Raw genomic sequence first — 27,048 nt, 5'->3', positions numbered from 1 at the left:
CCTCACATACTTCCGGAGCAGGATGAGCCCTGGTGACATCAGCCACACTGGTAATGTGGTCCCTGTCGCAGATTTCCTGGCGAAGGAAAACATACGTTCGAGTAGTATAGCATTAGTGGTAGTGCACAGCAGGGACCTGATTGAATGGAGGGCCTCTGGGAAAACCTCCTGACAACAGGAGACTGGGAGGCCCTTTGACTGCAAGGCCAGGAGGATTGTCTTCCAGACCATAGCATTCTCCCTCTCCACTTGCCCATTACCCCAGGAGTTGTGACTGATGGTCTTGCTCATGCAATGCCTCTGGCCAACAGGTACTGGCGCAGCTCGTCACTCATAAAGGAAAGCCCTCGGTCACTGTGGGTATAACTGGGGAAGCTAAATTGAGTGAAGAGGCTGTGTAGGGCCTTGGTGACTGTGGCAGCGGTCATGTCCAAGCAGGGGATGGCAAATGGAAAACGGGATTATTCGTTAATGATGTTAAGGAAATATATGTTACAGTCAATGGAGGGCAGGGGTCCTTTAAAGTTGACACTGGGTCACTCGAAGGAGCGAGTGGCTTTAATAAGTTGTGCCCTGTCTGGCCGGTAGAAGTGCAGCTTGCACAGACCTGGCAGTTCTTTGTCATGGTCCAGATTTCGTCAATGGAGTATGACAGGTTTGCATGCTTTGATGAAGTGGAAGAACCTATTGGCTCCGGGGTGACAGAGATCATTATGGAGGTTTTGCAGTTGGTCGATCTGGGCGCTGGCACAAGTCCCAAGGGACAGGGCTTCTGGTGGCTCATTAATTTTCCCTGGCTGGTACAGGATATCATAGTTATAGGTGGATAATTCTATTCTCCACCTCAGTATTTTAGCATTTTTGATTTTTCCCCACTGTTGATTGTTGAACATGAACGTGACAGTGTGTTGATCAGTCTGCAGGGTATTGGTGCCAGTGTCGCACTGCCCACACAATGGCTTGGGCCTCTTTTTCGACTGAGGAATGTTGAATCTCTGTGCCCACAGGGTGTGTGAAAAAAATGCGACGGGCCAGCCAGCCTGATTAAGGATGGCTACCAGGGTGAAGACTGACACGTCACTTTCCATCTGAAATGGGCTGGATTCATTCACAGTGGGCAGCGTGGCCTTGGTGATGTTGGACTTTGATATGATTGAAGACTACATGAGCCTCCTCCATCAGGGGTAAGGAGGGGGTGGGCTTTGTCCACATAATTGGAGAACCACTGAACATAATAGGAGAAAAAACCAAAACACCTCTTCAAGGCCTTGAGGCTGCATGGTCGTATGCTGTCTGGGTCCAGGCCAGTATTGCCATTCTCCATGACACAGCCAAGGATGGCCAGGTGAGTTGTGTGGAACACAGACTTGGCCTTGTTGTATGTCAGATAAGAAGCTTGGCTGTCACGAGAAATCTTTGGAGATTAACATCATGGTCCTGCAGGTCATAGCCACAGATGGTGACATTTTTGAGATACGAGAAAGTTGCCTGCAACTTGTATGATCTACCATATGGTCCATCTCCCACTGGAAGACCAAGACGCCATTTGTGACACCAAAGGGGTCCTGCAGGAAGTGGTAGAGGCAGCCATTCACCTTGAACGCCATATGCTGATGGTCCTCTGGGTGGATGGGTAGCTGGTGATATGCCAACTTTAGGTCAATGGTCGAGAAGACCCAGTACTGAACAATTTGGTTGACCATATTGGCGATTCACGGAAGGGAGTATGCATCCAATTGAGTGCATCTATTGATGGTCTGACTGTAGACGATGACCATTCTATTCTTTTCCCTGTTCCGCATTACCACTACCTGCACACTCCAAGGGCTATTGCTGGCTTCAATAACCCCTTCCTTAAGTAAGCACTGTACCTCTGCACAGCAGAAGGCTCTGTCCCTGGCATTATACCATCTACTTTTAATGGCAGCAGGTTTGTAGTCAGGGGTGAGGTTGGCAAATAGCGATGGAGGGGGGACTTTAAGTGTGGAGAGCCCGCAAGTCGTGCATGGTGAGTGGTTAGGTTGATGGACATGTACGACGGGGGGTTGGCTATCGAATTGCTGGTTACGAGTGATGAGGGGTGGATGGGGCCAATCAAACACCATCATCATGCTTTTAAGGTGACATTGAAAATCGAGCCCCAACAGTACAGCAGCGCAGAGCTGTGACATTCCCATCAGTCTAAAGTTGACATATACAGTACCCCGCATCATTAAAGTCACAATACAGAAACCCCAAACATCTGCTGTAAATTACTTGGATGCCAAGGAGACCTTCTGGTTCACCAGCAGGACTGTGAGGGAGCAATTCCGCACCACTCTCCATTCTCCCGCTATCAAACAAGCAACTCGTCACGTAGCCGTTTACCTTGATGTCCATCATCAACCTGGCAAGTTGGTGCGGACTCTCCTAGTTGAGGGTGATGGAGGCTAGGGTTGGGTTGCTGTAAATCACCTCAGTAAAAGGTGGCAGCATCAAAGATGGCGGCCCCCAGGGCCCACATGTGGTGTTGCCAGATCTGGAAGATGGCAGACTTCATGGCCCGCACATGGCACAGCTGGGTCCTGAAGGTAATATCCAAAATAGCGCCCCCCCCCCCCCCCCCCCCACAGATTGTACATGGCGCTGCTGGCATTGCAGAAGATGGCCCCTATGATCCACATGCAGAGCTGCTAGGAGTGGGTTTGGACACACACTTTGGCATAGTAGCCCTTCTTTCCACAGCTGGAGCAGATTGAATCCTTCACTGGGCAGTGTTTCATCTGATGCTTGCCCAGGCTGCAGAAGTAGTACGTTGGAGGTTTCCAGGACACTGCAGCTGTGGTCAAGTCATTACCAGAACTGATCAAGGGTTTTGCACAGCATTGCTGCTGTAGTTTGGTTGTTAGTGGAGTGGAGGGATGGTGGCGCAGCCCAAGACGGTTGTGACCAGAGTAAACATGAGGTGGCCGTGTTGTTGGTCGAATAGGCCTCCATGTTCAGCGCATCTGCCAGCTTGACTGCTCTCCGCAGGCTGAGTTCCCCTTGCTCCCAAAGTCTCTGTTGTATGTAATTCAACCTGATCCCCGTGAAGAAGGCCAGATCAGGTCCTCCGTAGTATACTCCACAGTGGACCCGGCTTTGCATTCACAGACCTAAGTGCTTGCAGGGCCTGGAGATATTCGGCGTTTGACTCACTGAATTGTTGCTTCTTGGTCGCTAGAAGGTGTCTTGCATAGACCACATTGATCTATGCAGGTATTGCCATTTGAGGGTGTCCATGGCCTCCTGGTACATTGTGGCATCACTAAACATGGAGTACCCCAGGGTGCCGGCCCAGGAGTGCAGAACTTGCAGTTTGTTGGTTTCTGACCACACAATGGTTGAGGAGGCCTGTAGGAATGCCTCAAAAACAACCCAGCTGTTTTCAAAGTTGGTAGATGCCTCAGGCGATTGGGGGTCGATTTCCAGTTTTTCTGGTTTGAGGATCTGGTAAATTGTAGAAAGCTTCAAGTGAATTAAATAGATGCACTATCAATCACTCAGGAGGCTATTGTGGAGAAACCAATAGTCTTTAATTCATTTCAGAACATAGCATATACCTACTGTTCAGTTGTCCTGCACTGAGTTGCAGGGGACTATGGAACAATCACCTTTATACAGGAGCCTGTGGGGAGGGGCCACGGTTACAACCAGCCAATAGGCAAGTTTGACTAGATAATTATACATTACAGTGGTTCACAGGAGAATGGAGAAACCAGATAAGTTGATGTTCATGCCATCTGGTTGGTGAATGTGCCCCTCCAATATACAGGTGTTACTGGTTTGACAGTACATGAGACCATGGACAGACATGTCAGTGTGGGAGTGGGGTGCAGAATTGAAATGGTTGCCCTCTGCGAGATTCCTGACATTGATGTGGACAGAGCGAAGCGATCTCCAATTCTGCAACCAGTCTCTTCGACATTGAGGACAGTCTCCGTACATCGGAGGGACTGGATGGAGTCTTAGCTTCAATCCTGTCTCCATACACATTTCAACTCCAAGTGATGGGTCTCAGGGAAAATTTAAACACTGCTTTTCTCTTTTTATCCTTGCACATCAATGGTATAAGAAAAAATTCAGATAAAAGAAATATCTGAAATAAATCAAAAATCCTAATTTATCCAAAATTTTTTGGGAGTCAAACTGACCAGGGATGTTGGGCTGCCAGTAGCAGCGAGGCCTCGGTGGGGACGTGTCGGTGAATGGTGAGAGCCAGCATTTTTTTGATGAGAATTAAACATTATTTTAATGCTTACAAAGCCTTCCCTTGTTGTTTGTTGTTTAAAAATTGTTACAAATGATTTGCTGTGGCTACTGTGCTGCTTTTAAAAAAATGACCGGTTCTCCGAAAAAAATGTTTATCCAGCAAAGGCTCGGACCCGACCATTTCGGATAATTGGAGTTGTTCTGAACTTCAAAAGACATGATGAATAAATCCTATGGAATTTTGTGTAATTGCACAATTACTACAAGTTATTCTCATGATAATGAAATTATTCAGCTTGTAGTTTTCTAAAGTAAGTTTAAAATAGCACATGCAAAGATTCTAGGGAAACATTGTAGAACTAGATCGAAATAGGTTTTTCAATATAAATTTTAAATTAATGAAATACTTTAACCTGTTACCAGATCTAGTTCCACTGATATCGAATCTCAGTATTTTTCTGGTGGATATAGACACTTTGAATAAATACTGTTGGCTGCTCTGTAACCACAGGCTGAATGCCCAACTGGGACTTTCTGGTTGTTTATTTAAATTTAATTTTTTTTCAATTTAATTTTATTTTAACTTTAGACACACGGTAAGTCCATGACACCCAATTTACACCCAATTAACTTACACCCCTGGTACGTTTTGAACGGTGGGAGGAAACCGGAGCCCCCAGGGAAAACCCATGCAGACACAAGGAGAATGTACAAACTCCTTACAGGCAGTGTGGGTTTCGAACCCAGGTCCCAATCGTTGGTGCTGTAAAGGAATTGCGCTAACCAGCCACTACACCAATTATGCTGTCCCAATCAAGTTTTGTAACTTGAAGAGAAAAGTGTTTTTTTAAACTGGAAGATAATCAGGAGGAGCCATACTTAGATATTCCACCATCAAAATCTCCATAATGAGAAACTTTTCCATCATTGAACTTGTTTTACTCCATGGGTACCACTACTTTAGAGAAAAATAGAAGTGTTTACAAATGGATTCTTCAGTCAAGTCTGGCAGAGCACAGGGTTTGAGAATTGTTTCTGTATCAGGAAACTATTTTCAGATTTCTTGATATTGAATAAAAATTTCCAAATGCTTCATGTGGCCTTGCTGAAGCAATGCAGAGCACGCAGTGATAAAGTCCATCTTCAGTAATGACATCTTTTGCCTGTCTTTCAGTAACTAACAGAGTGCATGGGCCATGCACGGAAGTAGGACTGACCCCAACTGCTGTATTTAAAATGATAATTATTGGAAGATTTATAACATAAACATAATAACATAACAATTTACAGCACGGAAACAGGCCATTAGGCCCTTCTAGTCCGCACTGAACCAAACACCCCTCTCTAGTCCCACCTCCCTGCACAATGCCCATAACCCTCCATCTTCTTCTCATCCATATATCTGTCCAACCTTTTCTTAAATAATACAATTGACTCCGCCGCCACTATTTCTCCCGGAAGCTCATTCCACACGGCTACCACTCTCTGAGTAAAGAAGTTCCCCCTCATGTTACCTCTAAACCTCTGCCCCTTAATTCTTAACTCATGTTCTCTTGTTTTAATCTTTCCTCCTCTTAATGGAAATAGTCTATCCACATCCACTCTGTCTATCCCTTTCATAATCTTAAATACTTCTATCAAATCCCCTCTCAACCTTCTACGCTCCAAAGAATAAAGACCTAATCTGTCCAATCTCTCCCTATACTCTAGATGCTTAAACCCAGGTAACATTCTGGTCAACCTTCTCTGCACTCTCTCCACTCTGTTTATATCCTTCCTATAATTAGGCGACCAGAACTGCACACAGAACTCCAAATGAGGCCGCACCAACGTCTTATATAGTCTCAACATCACCTCCCAACTCCTATATTCCATGCAATGATTGATAAAGGCCAGCATACTAAAAGCCTTCTTCACCACCCTATTCACGTGAGTTTCTACCTTCAGGGAACGATGTACCGTTACTCCTAAATCCTTCTGCTCTTCTGTATTCATCAATGCTCTCCCATTTACCACATATGTCCTATTCTGATTCTTCTTACCAAAATGAAGCACCTCACACTTATCAGCATTAAATTCCATCTGCCATCGGATAGAAGCAACTCACAAAACATAAAGTCTGTTCAATAGGCTTTATTCATCATAAACTTCCACAGAGCCAGTTGTGAGGAATCCTGCTGCAAGCTCTGAGAGTGTCTTCAAAGGGCAGCTCTGGCTTGTATCCCGGAGGGTGATTGACACCCAACCGGTGGGGCTTGGTCCATTCAGGTCGGCTGATTGACAGCCGGCCAGGTGTTGTCTTGCTTTGTGCTCTTCTGCAGGTACAGAGGTTGTCCCCTGCAGTAGGCCAGTGGTGTACTACCACATTGATATATTTTAAAGGGGTGCATTTTGGAGCGAGCAGGAAGTATTTTATTTCCACAGTGATTTAGGAATATCTTCATTGAAATATGGAAACTTTACCAGCATCTTTGTTGGGCATTCACTCATCCAAGATGAAGTGTGGTATATTCCAGGGTCATCTACGACCCAGTGATATAAACAATAAAAGTTCCAATATCAGATAAACCACACAGTCTTTCCGCCTAAATCACCCAGCTTGTTCCAATCTCCTAACCACTTATCTATCCCTTTTCATCTGGTTCCATTTACCCATCATCCCTGCTTATCTGTTCCACTTATCAGCTTCCTTACATCAGATTCCAGCATCTGCAGCCTTGGTGTCTGCACATCCTCCTTCCAGTCTCCTCTTCCCTCCACCCTCCTCTGTTTCTCCTCCTCTCTCCACCTGGTACTTCCTTGCCTCTATCACCCACCAGCCAATGCCTCTCCACTCTAGCCCCTTCTCCCTTGCCCACCTGGCACGATATGCCTATAATTTTGCACCCCCCTCCCCCTGTGCCTGGACTTGCTGTGGCTCACTTCTGCCTGTTGACTCACCATCTGCACTTCTCCGTTGACTCCACTCCACCCTCCCTGAGATGCCAGAAAGAGCTGTTGCACAGAATGGAGAACAGGGGTGACAGTGAGTCATGTCTAGTTTCTGCTGGCTCATTAGGAAGTTGCCTGTGCTGGCATTTCTGAAAGAGCAATGTTTTAAATCTTCCGCACCTTGTAAATGTGAAACATTTGAAGTAAAAAGGTGGGAAATGACAAGCCAAATCAGGTATGAGGGGCTCTGATTCTTTGTGATCTTCAAATTGCTGCTGCCTCCAACTTGTGTGGCAGTTGATACAGTGATGGCCAACACTTCCCTACCTACCACTGAATTGTTGGACACACTGTGATCCATTCCACTTTATTAGGTGTGGATGGTTGGCTGTGATCCTCAGTACACAGAACCTCTCACCTCTTCTACCAATAGACAAGAGCAGTTTCAGAAAAGAAGGGTGGATGTCCCATTGATTAGCTCTCCCTGGTTAATCAGAGTGCTTCCGCTTCCCTTCTGCAACTTGTATCACTAATTATAGGCAGTGAGCTCTTACCTCTCAGTTGTTTCAGGTGATGTTCAAACAATATATACAGTCTCAGAAATTATTATTTTGCACTATTGCAAAACCCTGCCAGTTGCTGCTGCTTAAGCCAGGGGTGGCCAACTTTTTAATTTTTAATTTAGACAGATAGCACAGTTACAGGCCATTTTGGCCCATGAGTACGTACTGGGATGTAGCTTAATTGGGCGGTACACATTCATGGGCTGAAATAGCCTGTTCTTGTGCTATGTATCTAAATTAAAAAGTTGGCCACCCCTGGCTTAAACCAACAATTCATTGCAGTAGTTACACAATTAGGTTTCTTGTGTCAATGCAATCAGGACAAGCAAACACAAGTTTGCAGTACATCACCATTTTAGGTATGATTTTCCAGCACAGACAAATTCCTTTCAAAAGTCTTTAAATTCACTTGCACCAGGGCACTGACTTAATCCTTGAATGTTGCTTTTAGTGTTCACTTACTTGTGCAAACAAAAGGGAAAACTGTCTTTAAATTCAGCACAGGATGTTTGATTTAGCCTGTTCTGAACAAGTCTCTGAGCTGTGATATTACAAAGCCAGAAAAAGAGCATGTTAAGCTTAGTTCAAGTCACATCATATCATGGTAATTCTTTTTGAAGAAGAATTGAGGTTTGAAAAAATAACATTTTCTGACATTTCATTACCTTTCTGGCAAACTGGAAAACGATTTTTTCCTGTTTGCATTCCAATGAAATATTTTAATGACAGGACCAATTTAAAAGGCAATTAATGGGCTTAAGTGACTTAATGACTTAAAAAATGACTTAATAAATAAAATTTCAATCTGGGGCAGATGGAACCAGTACAAACCAGATGGTCTATATCTGGGCAGGGTCAGAATCAATCTTATCTTATCAATAAGATACAGATGAATGGAATCGGGGGGAAGAATATTGGCATGGATTGAGGATTGGTTAACTGACAGAAGGCAAAGAGTCAGGGTAAATGGGTGTTTTTCTGATTGGCAGACAGTGGGAAGTGGGGGGCTGCAGGGGTCGGTGCTGGGCCCACCATAGCTTTACACCATTTACATTGGTGATTTGGAAGAGGGGTGGAGTGGAGCCAAGTTTGTGGATGATACTAAATTGAGAGGAAAAGCAAATTGTACAGAGGATGTGGAGAGGCTGCAGAAGGATCTAGTTAAGTTAGATGAGGGGGCAAAGATCTGGCAGATGGAATACAATGTTAGTAAATGCAAGGTCATCCACTTTGGTAGGAAAAATAGAAGAGCATATTATTATTTAAATGGTGAAAACTGCAGTATGCTTTAGTGCAGAAGGACTTGGGAGGGCTTGTGCATGAAATGCAAAAAGTTGGTTTGCAAGTACTACACATTATGGAGTGTTGGCCTTCATCACTAGAGGAATTGAGTTCAAGAGCAGGGAGGTCATGCTGCAACTGTACAAGGTTCTGGTGAGGCAGCACCTGGAGTACTATGTGCATTTCTGGTCTACATACTTGAGGAAGGATATACTGGCCTTAGAGGCAGTACAGAGGAGGTTCACCAGGTTGATCCCGGAGATGAGGAGGTTGACTTTGAGGAGGTTGAACTACAAGGAGAGACTAAATCATCTGGGATTATACTCACTTGAATTCAGAAGAATAAGAGGAGATCTTAATAAAAACATATAAAATTATGAAAGGGATAGATAAGATAGAGGGCAGGAAAATTATTTTCACTGGTAGGTGAGACCAAAACTAGGGGACACAGCCTCAAGATTCAGGGGAGTAGATTTAAGACAGAGATGAGAAAAGACTGTTTTTCCCAGAGAGTCGTGAATCTGTGAAATTCTCTGCCCAAGAAAACAGTTGAGGCAACTTCATTAAACATATTTAAGGTTCAGTTAGATAGATTTTTACATAAAAAAGGAATTAAGGGATATGGGGAAAAGGCAGGTGGGTGGAGTTGAGTCAATGATCAGATCAGCCATGATCTTATTGAATGGCAGAGCAGGCTCGATGGCCTGAATGGCCAACTCCTGCTCCTATTTCTTAAGTTCTTATGTAACTAATGAATGAAAAGTGACATTGGCTGTCATGAAGACCATTTTCTGGCAAGAAACAAAACAAAAATCAGCTTAGATCTATTCTTCTTCTTATATGTGTTCTTGCAGCATTTGTGAAATAACCACCTTATGTTTATGTACCTGCTATGAAACCTTTCAAATCAGTAAAAAAATATTGTAAAATACATCACTGTAAATAGAATAAAACTGTGAGACGTGTAGCTGTGAAATCTGTAAGATTTCTCAGGAATTCTGACTCTCCCTTTCAAGATCTTTGAACGTGTATAACTGCAGTATTTTAAACTGGATCAAGGTCATTTTCTCAGGTCCCTACTACAAAGTCAGTTATCACCTGCCTCCCAGACCACACTATTTACAACCTGCCCTTCTTATTTGACCCACAACTGAACAGTAGAGCACAGGAGTACACAGGCAGTCCACACTGTCTGAACTGACCATTATGCCAATCTTATCAATCCCATCTGCATGCACTTGGCCTGTACCCCTTTATTTCTTGCCTGTTCATTTGCTGATCTACCTGCATCTTAAACATTGCTATCGTGTCTGTTTCTATACTTCCCCTGACATGGGTTCCACACATCTACCTCTTACTGTGTGTTTTTAAAGAAACCTAGCCTCTCACATCTCCTTTTAAATTTCTACTCCCTTTTTAAGCCGATGTCATCTAGTATTTTTGATATTTCTACCCTGGAATAAAGACAATTGTCTCTATCACCAGCTTGTAATTTTATTCTTTCAGCTCACTTGCTGTTTGCAACCTCACAAACTGTTTTAAAGCAGTCTTAGCTCGTCAGATGCTCCCAAACCTTCCAGTGCTTACTCACCCACAGTGACTCCTGATTCAGCAAAGCCTGTTTTAAAATGATCATCCTTGTGTTCAAATCCTTCCACAGCTACAGCTTCTTCTTGTAATTGTGTCTCATTGAAAAAAAACTGGAATTCTATTAATCTCCATTTAGACAGTTTATTTTTACCACATTATTTATAACTGTACCACACTCCTAGGCCCTAAACTCCTAAATTCTTGTTGTAAAGTTCAGAGTTTTTTTTCTCACCTTTAATTTACTTTTTAAAGCTTTCCTCTTATGAGAAAATTGTTTATCACCAGTTTAAATGTCTCAATAATCCCAACTTTTTGTCCTGCCTCAGCATGTGAAAGCAAATTTTCTGAATTTTGTTCTATTGAATAGAACACATCCATGCTCTGTTTGTCCTCTTTAAGACCTTAGGTTACTCATGTAGCTTCTCTTCCAATTTTGTCACATTAAAAATGAACACAGTGTGAACCAATTTTCAGTTCTGAAGATATCTTGCTTGTTTAACATCTGAAAAAATCCATTTTCTTTCTTTTATGCAAGGCTGAACTCAGGAATGCATTGGAGAATTTAGTCTTTATCTGAATGCTTGCAATCTCTACTGCTTTTGAACTCAAGATCAAGTTTTCTTGACTTTCTTATTCACCTCTTGGATCTTCTGAAATAAGAAAATACATGCTTTTATGTGTTCAGAAAGCAGGTTAAATGATATTTATCCAACTTCAGACAGCAGATCTAAAAATATCTTCAATTCAGTCACTGAAATTTGCTGGGACTGAAATGATTGCTATTCCAGTTTTATTTTGCTCCCAAATAACCCTAACATCCCAAGTATGTCAATCATGTATTCTCATTTGCTAGCAACTGTTGGCAATTTTGTTTCTGACACTGATGTTATATTGCAGCCAGCAGATGAAGGATTGCTAGTCTAACAGCATCAATGGATATTAATGGTCAGTCCATGTGTCACAATGACAACCAATGATACCAAAACCAAGGAGATGATTGTGGACTTCAGGAGGAAATCAGGAGACCCTCATCAAGGGCTCAGCAGTGGAGAGGGTCAAGAACTTCAGATTCTTGTCCTGGAACCTCCACGTTGATGCAATCACAAAAAAAGGCTCACCAGCAGCTATACTTTGTCAGGAGTTTAAGAAGATTTGTTATGTCACCAAAGACCCTCGAAAACTTATGCAGGTGTACCAAGGAGAGCATTCTGGCTGGTTGTGACACTGTCTGGTATGGAGGTGCCAAAGCACAGGACAAGAAAAAACTCCCGAGGTTTGTTAACTTTGCCTGTGACATCACAGGCACCAGACTTCACTCCATCGAGGACATCTACATGAGGCAGTGTCTTAAGAAAGTAGCCTTTATCCTCAAGGACCCTCAGCACCCAGGCCATGCCCTTTTCACTCTGCTACCATGAGGAAAAAGGGTCAGGAGCCTGAAGATGAGCCCTGAGCAGCACAAGGACAATTTCTTGGAGCTCACTTAAGTATTGACCTATGATGGACACGTATCTTCTCACTTGTCAGGAAAACTGAACAGGAATCACTTCCTTAGAAGAATTAAGTGAGCAAGGCTACCAGCCATCATCAGCTAAAGGAGCTCTACTGAAAGCATCCTGGCCAGCCTCATCACATGTGGTACAGTTGCTGCAGGGAAATTGACTGGGGGTTAATCCACAGGACCATAGGAATGGCAGAGGGGATCACACAGTCTCCATTCCCCCTATCGACGTGATCTACCAGGATCGTTGTCTGACGAAGGCACACAAAATCGTTGAAGATGCTTTCCACTCTGCACACAGCATCTTTCATATACTGCCATCAGGACAGAGATACAGGAGTATCAGAGCCTGCACTACCAGGCTGAGAATCTTCGCACAGGCAGTATAAATGCTGAATGATCAAAGGAACCACTCACACTAACCATCTTAGACTGTCATATTTAAAAAATAATATCTATTTATTTATTTATTTGTATATATGAATGCTTGTCCTGCACATGTATTGTTTGTCTGTATGTTTGTTACATCAGGCGGGGTGTCTGTGTGTTTTGCACCAAGGACCATTAGCATTTTGTATTTATTCTCAGTGGTCCCATAAATTTCAAGTTCAAGTTTATTGTTATCCAATTGTACAACTACAACCTGTGACGGTGTATATAGATATGTTTTTGGGAGATAAATTGGGAAAGGTTTGTTAGAGTAGATTACATACGAACACTTTAAAACAGATCTTATTTAAAATACTGGAGCTCTGCCCTATGCTAGACATATCTGGGCCTCAGAGCTTTTGCAAGAGCTTTGAAGAGTGCTGAAGAGACTTCACTAATGGGTTTTTGTTTACAAAATGCAACAGATGAAAGAGCATGTCACAGCCACTACTGTCTGGAAGAGAGCTTGTTGTTCTAAGAGGGACATGTGGTTTTGCAAGCAGAGAGAGTAAAACAGGCTTTTTCTCAGAGAGAGAGAGAGAGAGAGACACACACAGAGATCACTTGGACAGTGTTACAGCCAGCAGACAGCAGCTGGGACTGGAACAGGAGCTTGTCCAAAGCCTTTTGGAAGACAGCCTGGTCAAAGCCCTTGTGGTTCATGCAAGAGAGGACTGGCTGTCTAATGTTTCACTTGAAATAAGAAAAACAGAAAGGAACTCGGTAGTGACCTGAAAGAAAGAGGTAATCATCTGGAGAACCGTGAAGGGGCAAGTTCCGTCAGCAAGACACTGGAGTAGCTGATGGATGCACATCAGTTGTGGATGTCCTGGAACAACAAATCTCTCTCTCTGAAAACCGACAAGAACCTTCCTGAGCAGTAACCATTTACCTTTCAAGCACCAAAGCTTGGAGAACATTATAAATATTACATTCTATGCACAGTATAAGAATTGCCTGCAACCAGTGAGCTTGGAGGAGTGAGAAGTGAAATTGGACTGTGAACCAAAAAACTTTTCTGAATTTACACACACATGACATACACATGCGCTTTGAATTAGAAGGGGGTTAAGTTAGGTTAGTTAAGTGAATAGCAATAAGTTAAAGTTTGAGTCTATTTTCATGTTTAAAGATAATTAAAAGCAACTTTTGTTTAAGTAATCATTTGTCTTGGTGAATATCTATTGCTGCTAGGTTTATGGGATCTCTGGGCTTGTAGCAAACCTGACAAAATAGTATTCTTCGGTCATCAGTGCAAAAGCACACAAGCATACATAACACACATATAGACAAAGGATACATATGCAGTATGTACAATATGTGCATATGTAAAATTAAAAAAATATTGTTAAATAAATTATAGAATCTTGGATGAATGGTGTGAGCAGTTCTTCAGTCATTCAGCAGTCACACTGCCCATAGGAAAAAGTTGTTACTCAGCCTGGTGGTTCTAGCTCTGATACTCCTGTATCTCTTTCCCCATGGGAGTAGCTGGAAGATGATTTTGCGCACCCTCTTCAGACAAGGATGCCGGTAGATCACGTCGATGGGAGGGAGGGAGGGAGACCTCAGTGATTCTCTCTGCCACTCTAATGGTCCTGTAGATTGCCTGCTATACAATTGCCTGACATTTGCCTGACATATATATTGCCTGACATTTCTTTGCCAATTCCAACCAAATTCTCTGTCTAGCAGTTTCTGTTACTTACTTACATGCATCAACCTCATTCAAAGTGGTCACAAGGGAGGGAGGTATTGTGGGAAAAAAATGTTAAAGGGTTTCAGCATTACAAAATGCATATTGTCAGTACAGTAGAGATAAAGGAGGTGTTCTGAATATAATAAAACCACTGCTTCACCCTATACTGCATTGAAGTTATGGGGCATTGTTTTGACTGCACTTGATCAGCCAAGCATGAGACATTCTGACAAGCTCCTAGTTTAAACCTTGTAAATAATGGATAGAACTTCTGGATTCAGGAGGTAAGCCACATGGTGCCAACTATCTAACCTCTTCCCAATTTTGTCTTTTATATTGACGTAGTTGGTCCAGTTCTCTTTCTAATCAAAATTATTTTCTGGGCTTCTTATTATTAAAATAGTCATTGCCAGGACATCTGTAAGCTGCAAATGTGATATGGTCATTCTCTGCACAAACGTTGATATTTGCTGGCAGTGGCTGTCAATTTGATTGTCACAACTGAGTTGAACACTCTAACTGTTGTCAAGTACCTTTTCTCCTCACCATGACACAGGAGAGCCCCAAAACAATGCCCTGAAAGATTCTTGCCACGAGGCCTTCAGGTTGTGAAGACTGATCAACATCAACAGCCACACACGTATTTGTATTTTGCATTTTCCTGCTCTGGGGAAAGTTTCCTATGAGACTTTCTCTGATCACAACATTCAGCATTGTAATTAGCTGAATATCTGCCATCTTTATCAGAGAAAACTAATCAACACTGAAATTACTTTTTTTTAAAAAATAATTGCCAATAGCTTTTCTTGAACATCACAGCTGGCACTGAGAATTCTGACTTAGGTTTGTGCATCTTAGCAAATAAGTGCTCCATCATTTTAGTAAAAGAATGTAAAGCTAAGTACTGATGCTAATATTTGAGGCTGCTACTGTCGACACTTTTATGGAATGGTGAAAAATACTTCAATTTTGCAGTTTTGTGACGTAAAATTGAATGATACAAAGATAATTGTGCATGTTTTCTTCACAGCTGGGAGAATCCATCACCGAAATAGCCAGTAACATGATGCTAGTGGATGAACACATTCTGTGGATGGCTCAGAATGAAGAAAAGGCCTGTACCCGAATTGTGCAGTGTGTGGAACTCATTGCAAACCTTGTCTTGACCAGCAATGCACAGGGCATTTCAAAGGTATGTGTTTCAATTACTACATTGATGGAAAGGAGGAAAAGATCCACTAAATGATTTAAAAAAAACATTGTGCATATATAAAGATAATGCTCCTTTAATGAGCAGTTGTCTATTCATTAGTGGACATTTATAGTACTATAATTGAATTAATGAGCATTGTTGATAAGTAGTAAAGTCAGTCAGAAAAACAATTCTCCAATATTTATAAAAATACAATTTTTATTACTTTATTTATACACATTCTTTTTGTGATCTAATTATGAGACTGCAATTGCAATAATATTCACAGTAGATTTTACTCAGTTGACAACAATTTATTTGTGGTAGGTCCTCAGGATCGAAGTTTCATAACTCCAAAGGAAATGGGCCAATGACAGTTTTTCTCAAGCAAAATATTTCAGTAACATTTGGGTCTAGAGCAGTGATTCTCAACCTTCCCACTCACATATCACCTTAAGCTACCTCTTACTAATCAAAGACCACTGATGGCATAGGGATTACTTAAAGTGATATGTGAGTGGAAAGAAAAAGGTTGAGAACCACTGTCTTAGATTAATCTCACAAGTGATTTCCAATTCCCTCTCCTGTTTGAGGCATCTATTCTTGACTTGAGATCTCAGTAAACATTCAGTAATACATTTATGAGTTGAAAAGCAAATCTTGTCTATTGATTGCTCTTCAATTCTAGATTTCTCTTCTGGCTTCTCATTCTGGACTTGTACTAACTCTTGCTTTTTGCTTGAGGAATAAAGCAAATTAATTTTGCAAGATTTAAATCAAGAGCTAAATAACAAGAGTATAGAAGTGTGATAATATAGATTATCTCTGTAAATGTACAGTAGCTAGTCTAACACATATTTCCTTATAGAATTAAAATTTGAACATTTTCATTTTATAATCCTTTGAAAACATATAATTTTCAAATTCCAAAGGAGCAAATAGGATGTTTCCCAAATGGATGTTAAATGTTACAAGGTATCAACGCAGTTAGAGTTGTACCTAGGACATTCAAGTGACATGCAATGCTTTTTCTTGGTAAACATCGCTGTTAACACAGCTGTTTGAGATGAACCTCAACTAGGATCCTCACATTCTTTTTTAAAGCTTCTTTGCAAATGCACTGTCCAGCAAGAGGTGGGCAATCATCTCGTCTTTGACACAGCTGTCCTGAGGTCAATTGAATTGGGAGTGAGGCTCTGACCATGCTGGAGGTGGGGGGAGGGGGCTGGGGAGTACAATTTGGGATAGTTCATAAACTCTGAAGTAAGTCTATCAATGCATTGAATTTATGACTTTCCAATTCGCATCAGTAGATTAACATTATAGAATTTCAGGACCTTTCATTCTCCGATCTTTTCTTTTTAACAAATTCTTAGCTGTGATTTGTGGGTAGGGATAGCTATTTACATACCAATGCATCACATCTTCTCACCTCTTAAACAGTATTCTGTTCTACTATATTTTCTACCAAAGAGGAAAGCATCACATTTCTCCACATTATACAACATTTTGTTTCAAGTTGGCCTCATGATTGCAATAACCCTTTTTTATAAATAAAAAATTTAATAAAACTTCTTGCAATTCAAATATTTGACTCTCATGATTTAAAAAAAAGACTATCGATGAAAATGAACCATATAATATTATTTAAATTATTTAGGCCTCACTCCAGTCTCCATTTGGTGAAATGTTATGGAATTGTATTTGGTGAGAGGAAGTAGAAACTGCACTATTAATCTCTTAATGATGGAACATTCCAATGGATTCGATGCCAGTGGGATGAGACCAGCTGATGTGCTTCAGTATCAATAGCAGCTGCAGTCAACATCTCATTATATGTATTTCAGACACACAATATTTGGCTGTACATTTGGCCAAATATTCAGTTGCAAAACATTTCTTTTTCACTCCTATTGGAGAACTGATTTCTCCACAAAGTGAAATGCGATCATAACCATTTTGCATTGCCCAGAAAATTCAGAATATCCTGACCTAATTTCTGAAACAGCACTCATGGAAGGACATCATTACCCATGTTTCTGGTGTGACTATTGTTGAGAACTCAAGAAGTGAACATTATTGGACTTTCCAAGAACAACCCGGTCATTTCAGCACAGGTAGGACTCTTAACTTTACTTCTGTCCTTCAGGCCCTATTCCCAAATTACAACACCAACTCTTCTTCTCCATACACACTCACTACCTTTCAGGCTTCATATTCAACACTGCCTCCTCACCCATTTAGCTCATATGTGGCATGATCCTTTTCTTCATGCCTTTTAGTTTCAAGGCCTAAATGTCTCTCCCATTCAAATGCAGTCACAACAAAAACTGAACAGGTCTGTTCTCCATCTCACTCCTTTGCCACCTCACCTACTAATCAACAGAGCACAGAACCTTGATGCCACCACCACTTAGCCCTCTCTCAAATCACAGGAATTGAATAACCCCACACTTACTACCTCAAGAACCACCACTCCATCCCAAAAGCCTCAACTGTCACATTAACTTCAACTCCAAACAGACCACCAGCTCGGCATTTTATTGATTATAAAATGTGCAACTGAAGATACATGAAGCACCAGTATGATGATAATGAGATTACCAAGCTGATTGGGGGATGTCTGAGAGACACCCATGACCACCTCTCCAATTGACAGTGGTCAAAGCATGCACCACAAAAATGCCTTCCACACACCTTCTTGAGTGCAAGAGAATGTATAGGTCATTAGTTCTCAAAGTTTGATAATTTGCTTTCTTTAATAGGGGTTACCTGTCTTTCCTTATCACCACTCTTATTATCCTCTTAAGTGAGGACTCTGATGAAGTTTTTCTTTTGAAATCCAGGCTGTTTTTCTTGGCCATGCCTCAAAATGATATTCTAGTGGAGGCAGATGCTTCTCAATTTCTCCACTCCTGTTCCAAAAGAAGGAGCAAGGACTCCACCAGGCCCTGAGTCTTTTCTGAATGTTGAAAGTAAGACTTGGCCAGGGCATTCCTGGCTTAAGGGATATCCTGGGAACTTATGTAAACCTAGTTATTGGTTTGTATAATAATGGTAGGAGATTGACAGAATCTTATTTTTTGTTGTGATACATCAAGGGGTAACATTTGACTTAAACATAATTTTTTAAAAAATATATCGGTTATAGTATCCGCATATATTTAGCAGTTATAATCAATGACTATGATGAAGTTCAAAGATTAATCCTGTATTTCATTAAAAATGCTACAGGATTCTCAGCATTCTGAATTGCTTATTAAGCTGTATTCAATTGAATCAATAACAAGATTTTAATCTACTGCAGGGATGTGTTGAAGAGCTTTTTCCCTGATACATTTGTTTGCTCTCCATTTAATTTTGAAACTTTCTCATCCTTTACTTATAAATGATTACAGTACATTTCCAATTCTCCAAAAACCACTTAACTGAAAGTCTCAGTTATCTAAAATATTTTTTGGTGGCAACATGATATTGCAAGTTGGAAAAAAAATTCAGCCGACATGCTCATGCGCTGTTAATGCCAGTTTGGTAACATCAGTGAGCAACTGGAGGAAGTCGGCAGGACAGGCAATGCATGAGGAGATTGTCCTCATTTCAAGTAACTCCCTTCCCTTTCACTTTCGATTTCTTCTTTACCCTCCTCTGTTCTTGGTTCTCCGCCATCCCCAGAGTCGACATCAGAACAAATCTAATCGGGGGTATTAGGGTAATGCCGGAGGGCACATTTTTCAGCAGCGTTGGACAAAGGGGGTGGCAGCAGCAGGATGGGGACCTCGGGCTCCTGTGCAGGTTTGGTGACGGTGGTGGGGAAATGTCAAGGATTGGCCATGGCCGATACAAGTATTCTGCTGATGCTACTGGGCTCCTTAAAGCCATTTCTTTGAAAAGTACAGTTAACTGATACACTTCTGGTCCCGAGCATTTTGGATCTTCTGAAACGTACTGTATTAGAATTTTATACAGCTTGAAGAAATACATGTGTACTTCATAATGTCCATTCACCTGAAACAAACATCAAGTATTGCAGCAGAACCATCTCTTTGACTATATTCACGATTAGTTTTGTTCAATAATTCAGGCTAATTTTGAGTTATGCAAATAGCATAATGTGATCTGGCCAGCTAGTTGTAGCTTGCATTCCAAAGATAAAGTCCAAGCTTCCAAAACAGAAGTAATGGGAATGAGGTACAGAAAAATTAGATTCGCATAGAATAGGTTTACATATGTCAACTCAACATCATGAGTTGAAGGCAAGTCTAGTCAAGTCAAGTTTATTGTCATCTGATTGCACAAGTACAACCTGATGAAACAGTGTTCTCCGGTCCTTGGTGAAAAACATGCAGATACACAATCAGACATACCACACATATAGAAAAACATTGCATATGCAGGACAAATATTCAAATGTACAAATAAATAAATATTGTTTTGTAAATATGAGAGATTTGGTTGGTTAGTCTGAACAGTTCCTTTGGTCATTCAGCATTCTCACTTCCAGTGGGAAGAAACTGTTTCTCAGCCTGGTTGAGCTGGCTCTGATACTCCTGTATCTCTTTCCTAACGGAAGTAGTTAAAAGGTACTGTGTGCAGAGTAGAAGGGGTCCTCAACAATTTTAAGTGCCCTCTTCAGACAACGATCCCAATAGATCACATTGATGGGGGGGGGGGGCGGTGAAAAAAACTCCAGTGATCCTCTCTGCCACTCTTATGGTCCTGTGGATTGGCCAACAATCCATTTCTCTGCAACAACCATGCCACACTATGAAGCAGCCAGCCAGGACACTATCGATAGAGCTCCTGTTGAAGGTTGATGTGATGGTGGCAGGTAGCCTTGCCCACTTCAGTCTTCTCAGGAACTGCATAAAACCATAAAACATTACGGTACAGAAACAGGCCCCTTCAGTCATTCTAGTCCATGCCGAACTATTTTTCTGCTGAGTCCCTCTGACCTACACCCAGACCATTGTCATCTATACCTCTCCTACCTATGTACCTGTTAATTTTTTTCTGAAATGTTAAAATTAAGCCTGCTTTCACCGCTTCAGCTGGAAACACATTCCACACTCTCACCACTCTGTGTGAAGATGTTCCTCTAAACTTTTCCCCTTTCAGTGAAAAAAGCCTACATACATTTACTCTGTCTATTCCCCTCTTAATTTTAAATATCTCCATCAAATCTCTCCTCATTCTTTGACACTCAGGGGATAAAGTCCTAACCTGTTTAACCATTCCCTGTAATTCAGTTCCTGAAGCCCAGATAAAATCCTAGTAAATCTTTTCTGCACTATTTCTATCTTATTGGTATCTTTCCTGCAGTTAGGTGACCAAAACTGCATACAATACTCCAAATCTGGCCTCACCAATGACTTATACAACTTTCCCATAACATTCCAACTCCTGTACTCTGTACTTTGATTTATGAAGGCCAATATCCCAAAACTCTCTTTACAACCGTATTCACCTGTGACACCACTTTCATGGAATAATGCATCTGTATTCCCAGATCCCTCTGTTCTACCACCCTCCTTAGTGCCCTACCACTTACCATGCATGTCCTTTCTTGATTTGTCGTTCCAAAATGCAACACCTCACACTTGTCTACATTAAATTCCATCTGCCATTTTTCAGCCCAGTTTTGCACCTGGCCAAGTTCCCTCTGCAAGCATTGAAAACCTTCTTTTCCATCCACAATCCCTCCAGTCTTAATGTCAAACACAAACTTGCTGATCCAATTTACCGTATTATCATCTAGACCATTGATATAGATGGCAAACAACAATGATCCCAGCACTGATCCCTGAGAAACACCACTAGTCATAAGCCTATAGTGTGAGAAGCAATCATCCAGCCATTGTCAAATCTAGTTCACTACTTCACTATGAATACCGAGCGTTTGAACTTTCCTGACTAACTTCCCATGTAGAACCTTGTCAACAGCCTTTCTAAAGTCTATGTAAACAACATGTGCAGCCTTTCTTCATCAACTTTCCTGGTAACCTCCTCAAAAAACTCTATAAGATTAGTTAAACACAACCACCCATGTTGACTATCCATAATCAGTCCCTGGCTATCCAAATATCTGTATATCTGATCTCTTAGAACATTTTCCATTTATTTACCTACTACTGATGTCAGGCTCACAGGCCTATAATTTGCAGGGTCACTTTTAGAGCCTTTTTTAAACAACAGAACAATATGATCTATCTTCCAATCCTCTGGCACTACACCCATGGATAAGGACATTTTAAATATTTCTACTAGAGTCCCTGCAATTTCAACACTAACCTCCCTCAAGGATCAAGGGAATATCTTGTTAGGCCCTGAGAATTTATCCACCCTTAATTACTTTAAGACAGCAAGCTGTACAGGTTCCTTGACCTGACTGCTTATTTTCCTTACTTTTCTTGACTCTGTGCCCATTTCCTGAGTAAATACTGATACAAAAAATCCATTTAAAATCTCTCCCATCTCTTCTAGCTCCATACATAGCTGACTGCTCTGATCTTCAAGGGGACTAATCCTTTGTTATCCATTTGCTCTTAATTTGCCTGTAAAACCCCTTAGGATTTTCCATCACATTGTCTGCCAAATCAACCTCATGCATTTTTTTTTAGCCTTCCTGTTTTCTTTCTTGAGTTTTTCTTGCATTTTTATGCTCCTCAAGTACCTAATTTGCTCCATGTTGCCTATCCCTCTCTCTTCTTCCAAACCAGATCCCCAATATCCCTCGAAAACTAAGGTTCCCTATGTCTGTTAACTTACCCTTTAATTATCTAAGGAAGGATGTTCTTGCAATGGAGGGAGTGCAGAGGCGATTCACCAGGCTGATACCTGGAATGGCAGGAATGACTTATGAGGAAAGATTGCGCAAATTGGGATTGTACTCCCTGGAGTTTAGAAGATTGAGAGGGGATCTCATAGAGACATATAAATTCTGGCAGGACTGGATAGAATGGATGCAGATGGGATGTTTCCAAGGATGGGAAAATCCAGAACCCGGGGCCATAGTTTGAGGATAATAGGCAAACCATTTAGGACCGAGATGAGGAGGAATTTCTATACCCAGAGGGTGGTGAATCTGTGGAATTCATTGCCACAGAGGGCAGTGGAGGGAGGTTCATTATATATATTTAAGAGGGAATTAGATATATTTCTTCAGTATAAGGGTATTAAAGGTTACGGAGAGAAGGCGCGGACGGGGTACTGAACTTTAAGATCAGCCATGATCTCGTTGAATGGCGGAGCAGGCTCGAAGGGTCGAATGATCTACTCCTGCTCCTATCTTCTATGTTTAATACTGACACAAACTCCATTCTCTCAAAATTTGAACTTCAAAGTTCTTCCATTTACCTTGCACATCCTTGCCTGAAAACAATTTATCCCAATCCACACATTCTAGATCCTCTCTCATTGTCTAAAAATTGGCCTTTCTCCAATTTAGAATCTGAACCCAAGGCCCAGACCTATCCTTCTCTGTAATTAACTTGAAATTAATGGAATTGTGATCACTGGGCGCAAAATGTTCCCCTACACATATGTCTGTCGCCTGTCCTGTTTCCTTCCCTAATAGAATATTCCGTTTTTAATTCTCTCTCATTGGTACCTTTACATATTAATTTAGAAAACTTTCCTGAACTCATTTGACAAACTTCAAGACATCCAGCCTTTTTACAGTATGGGAGTCCCAATCAATTTGTGGAAAGTTAAAATCTACTACTATCACAACCTTATGGTTCCTTCAGCTGTCTGCTATATCTCTACAGATTTGCTTCTCCAATTCTCCTCGACAATTGGGTGGTCTATAATACAACCCCATGAGTGTGGTCATAGCTCCTGTTCCTCAGCTCCATTTATATTACCTCAGTAGTGGAGCCCTCTGGTCTCTCCTGCCTGAGCACAGCTGTGGTATTTTCGCAGACAACTACTACCATTCCTCCCCCTTTCACCACCACCCCCCCCAACTGCGTTCTCTCGCATCTGAAGCAACAGAAGCCAGAAACATTGAGCTGCCAGCCCTGCACCACTCACAATCAAGTTTCACTAATGGCCACAATGTCATACTTCCACCTGCCAATCGACACACCAAGCTAGTCTGCCTTTCCTACAATACTCCTTGTATTGAAATAGATGCACTTGAGAACATTTCTACCACATACAACCATTGACTTTTATGTTACGTGCAATTTTCACATCATCTTTTTCCTCCTCCACTCTTTCTGCTCAGGCACCCTGGTTTCCCCCCCCCCCCAGCAAATCTAATTTAAACCCCTTCCCCGCCCCGAGCATCACTAACAAACCTTCCCGCAAGGATATTAGTCACCCTCCAGTTCAGATGTAAACCGTCCCATCAGAATAGGTCCCATCTTCCCTGGAAGAGAGCCCAAAAATCAAAAAACCTGAAGCCCTCCCTCCTGCACCATGTCTTTAGCCACATGTTAAGCTGCATTATCCTCTTATTTCTAACCTCACTGGCACGTAGCACAGATAGCAATCCTGAGATCACGTGCAGTACTGTACGTTTCATGTTTTATGTCCTTCATTAAATAAAAAATTGTTAAATGTAATGCAGTGAAGTACACCAGTCATTACAAACAAATTTTGGCAGATGACCAACACTTGAATGTAATGGTTAGATTTTAAGATGTAACTTACAAGATGTGGTAAAGGTTGAGAGACAAACTATCTTCAGGATATGTCAGTGCTGGAATGATTAATATTGGAAATGCTCAGGAGAACAAAATTGGAACAGTAGAGAGATCTCAGATGATTATAAAAATTGGGGAGACTATAAAGATAGAGTTGGCCAAAGTTATAGTGGGATTTGAAAGCACGGTGAGCAGATTTAACCTGAGTTATTGCTTATAACAAAACCTCTCAACTGAGGTAAAAGGTAAGCAAGGTTGAATTCAACTAAAGACAGATACATCAGTTTTTGCTGAAAATTTGAAATCAGCAATAAAATTGAAGTTTGTGATGTACTGAATGTGATAGTACAGATTCTATCACCAATGTACATATGTACAGATGGTAGTGTAGGATGACTGTGATTGGCTGAGAGCGTAGCCACACCTACTGGCAGGTCATTCTGGACTGGTCGACTACTTGTGATATGCTCCAGTCTTTTAGTTAATAAAAGCCTTGGTTTGGATCAACAAGTCTTTGGTTCTTTCGACGTGCATTACACTGAACATGAGTTGTCTAAACAAAATCTGAAATTGAAATGTGTGTATTCTTTAAGAATTAAAAATAGTAAACGTAAAACTGTATTGTGGTATAGAATTGAAGCCTACAGACAAGAACATGTTAAATTTTGTATTTAAAACCAGAGAAATGCTGCAATGTATTCTTGCCTGAAGGTTTTGAATTATTCAAACATTCATAGAAATATACATATAAAATTGCACTTTCTCTGTTGAAGCAATGCAAGTAATAACTTCTAATTTATGTTCTCACAAAAGGTGAGCAATTTGCATTCTACAAGGGTTTCCATTAAATATTTCAAGATCCTAACATGATTCGTGTTTGTTCTTTCACATCAGCCTGTGACTCCATTTCTCTTTCAAAGCAGGCTGAGAATTAAAATGCACTTTGCATATTAATGTCATTTTATGATGCAAGCAGCATCATGCTAACTTGAATTTTGTTGATTGAGGTCCAAGTTTTATCAGCAAGCTGCACAGTTTAGTCATTCTTATAATAGTAAACACCCTGTTTCAGGTAATTTATCATGACCTTTTTAAATTTGTCTTAGTGAACTTTACAGTCCATTAAATCTGAAAGGAAGTAAGGTTTAAGGCTGACTGTAAATAAAATAAGCCAGTGTTTCTTTTACAATGTCACACAATGCTGAGCAATTCCTGTTCATCATGGATGACTGCCAACCAGTAATTAACAAAGTTGAATTGGCCCAATGAGATAGCATGGCTATCCATGAGACCAAAAAAACAAAGTGGCAGTAAAAGAGTGGCAATATCTCAAGCTATAAGTGCTACTAAATCATATACTGTATCTGAAATATGCAGCATTTTTTTTTGATAGTTTCACTGAAATTCCTTTTGGTCAAAATATGTTCTCACTAGGTTTCTATGAATATCGGACTGGAGGCCTTCAAGATCAAACCAGCCAGCTTCACAGGCATGACATGCACAGCTTTCCAGAAAGTTGCTTCAAATCCAGAGAGATCTGGTCAACGAGTTTGGGAGGTTGAATCTCGTCAGGATGAGCCTTTAAATTTTAAATGCAATACAGGCAATCTTACCAGTTCTCTTGTGAATTTCCCAGTTAAGGTAAGGATGATTTGTGGTGCAATATTAATACCACAAAATTAATGTCACAACTATATTTTAAACTGTCTCATTATTATTTTTCTGTGAAGTGTCCTGACAGGGTATTTGCCCAACTCACTAAATGCAGCAAGGACCAATCACAGATTCAGATAATTATTCATTATAATTGTCTTTCATTTATTTATGGATTATAAGAATTACTGGTTGGGTCATTATTTATTGGCTATTCTTAAATGCACTTGAAAGTTTTTTTTTAGATTGTACTGGTTCAAAAAAAGTCAATAAGATGGTTACCTTATTGAATTGGTGTAACACTAATGAAGGTGTTAAGCAGGAAATTCAAAGGCTTTGTCCAAGACAATGAAAGAATGATGTACGTACAAGTTTGTATGGTGTGTAACTTGAGTAGTGTTGTTGTGATATGCCCAATATACCTGCCGTTGTAGTTCGGTAGAGTCCTGTACTTGGAAAGTGCTGTTGAGGAGCATCTTTCCTTGTGCATTGTAGGTGGAGGAAATGGGCATTAGGAAATCAGCAGGTTTCACAGAACACACAGTCAATGCTTGTGTCTTGTGGTCCTTGTTTTTAAATTGTTTGTCAATTTAGATTCTGGTGAACATTGACCCAAGATGTTAATGGTATCTGACACAATGATGATAATGCTTTTTGGATGTTAAGGAGAAGTTATTGGCTTCTTGGAGATGATTGTTACCTGACACTGGTTAAGCATCAATAGTGCATCATGTGGCAGCCCAATCTTAAATGTCTTCCATATCTTGTTGCATGCAGACATAGATCACTGTGCTTCAATATCGTGGATGCCGCTTTGATCGGGACAGTGTAATACTGGATCTCCTGTTAGGGAACGAGCTAGGTCAGGTATCAGACATTAATGTTGGAGATCCAATTGGGTCTAGTGATCATAATTCTGTTAGTTTTAAGGTAGTTTTAGGGAAGAGCAAGGAGGGGCCTAAAGTTGAGGTTCTGAATTGGAGAAGAGCAAATTTCGAAGGAATAAGAAGGGATTTGGGGAGTATTGAGTGGAACAGGATATTTTCAGCTGAGGGTGTAAATGAGAAATGGAGGATATTCAAAAAAGAAATTTTGAGGGTACAGAGTAGTTATGTCCCAGTGAGGATCAAAGGCAAGGCTGAAAGTCATAGGGAGGCTTGGATTTCGAGGAATATTGGAAATTTGGTTAGGAGAAAAAGGGAGGTGTACAAGAGGTATAAAGAACAGGGAGCTGACAATTTGAAGGAGGACTATAAGGAGTGTAGAAGGAATCTTAAGAAAGAAATTAAAAAGGCCATAAAAAGGCACGAAGAGGCTTTGGCAGACAGAGT

General features: G+C 41.0%; 1 protein-coding gene across 20 annotated transcripts in view; it reads left to right on the top strand.

Annotated features, from left to right (window-relative positions):
* Nucleotides 1–27,048, top strand: part of LOC138744075 (adhesion G protein-coupled receptor A1) — a 558,919-nt gene that overhangs the window by 333,536 nt on the left and 198,335 nt on the right. For all 20 annotated transcript variants that reach the window (XM_069899580.1, XM_069899579.1, XM_069899578.1 and 17 more), the window contains 2 exons: nt 15,255–15,416; nt 25,499–25,705. In XM_069899580.1, coding sequence (XP_069755681.1) covers nt 15,255–15,416; nt 25,499–25,705 — 369 coding nt within the window. The remainder of the gene's footprint in view (nt 1–15,254; nt 15,417–25,498; nt 25,706–27,048) is intronic.

This window comes from Narcine bancroftii, chromosome 10 (assembly GCF_036971445.1).
Source record: "Narcine bancroftii isolate sNarBan1 chromosome 10, sNarBan1.hap1, whole genome shotgun sequence".
NCBI classification, from domain to species: domain Eukaryota; kingdom Metazoa; phylum Chordata; class Chondrichthyes; order Torpediniformes; family Narcinidae; genus Narcine; species Narcine bancroftii.
This window is presented reverse-complemented; position numbering and strand designations above follow the sequence as displayed.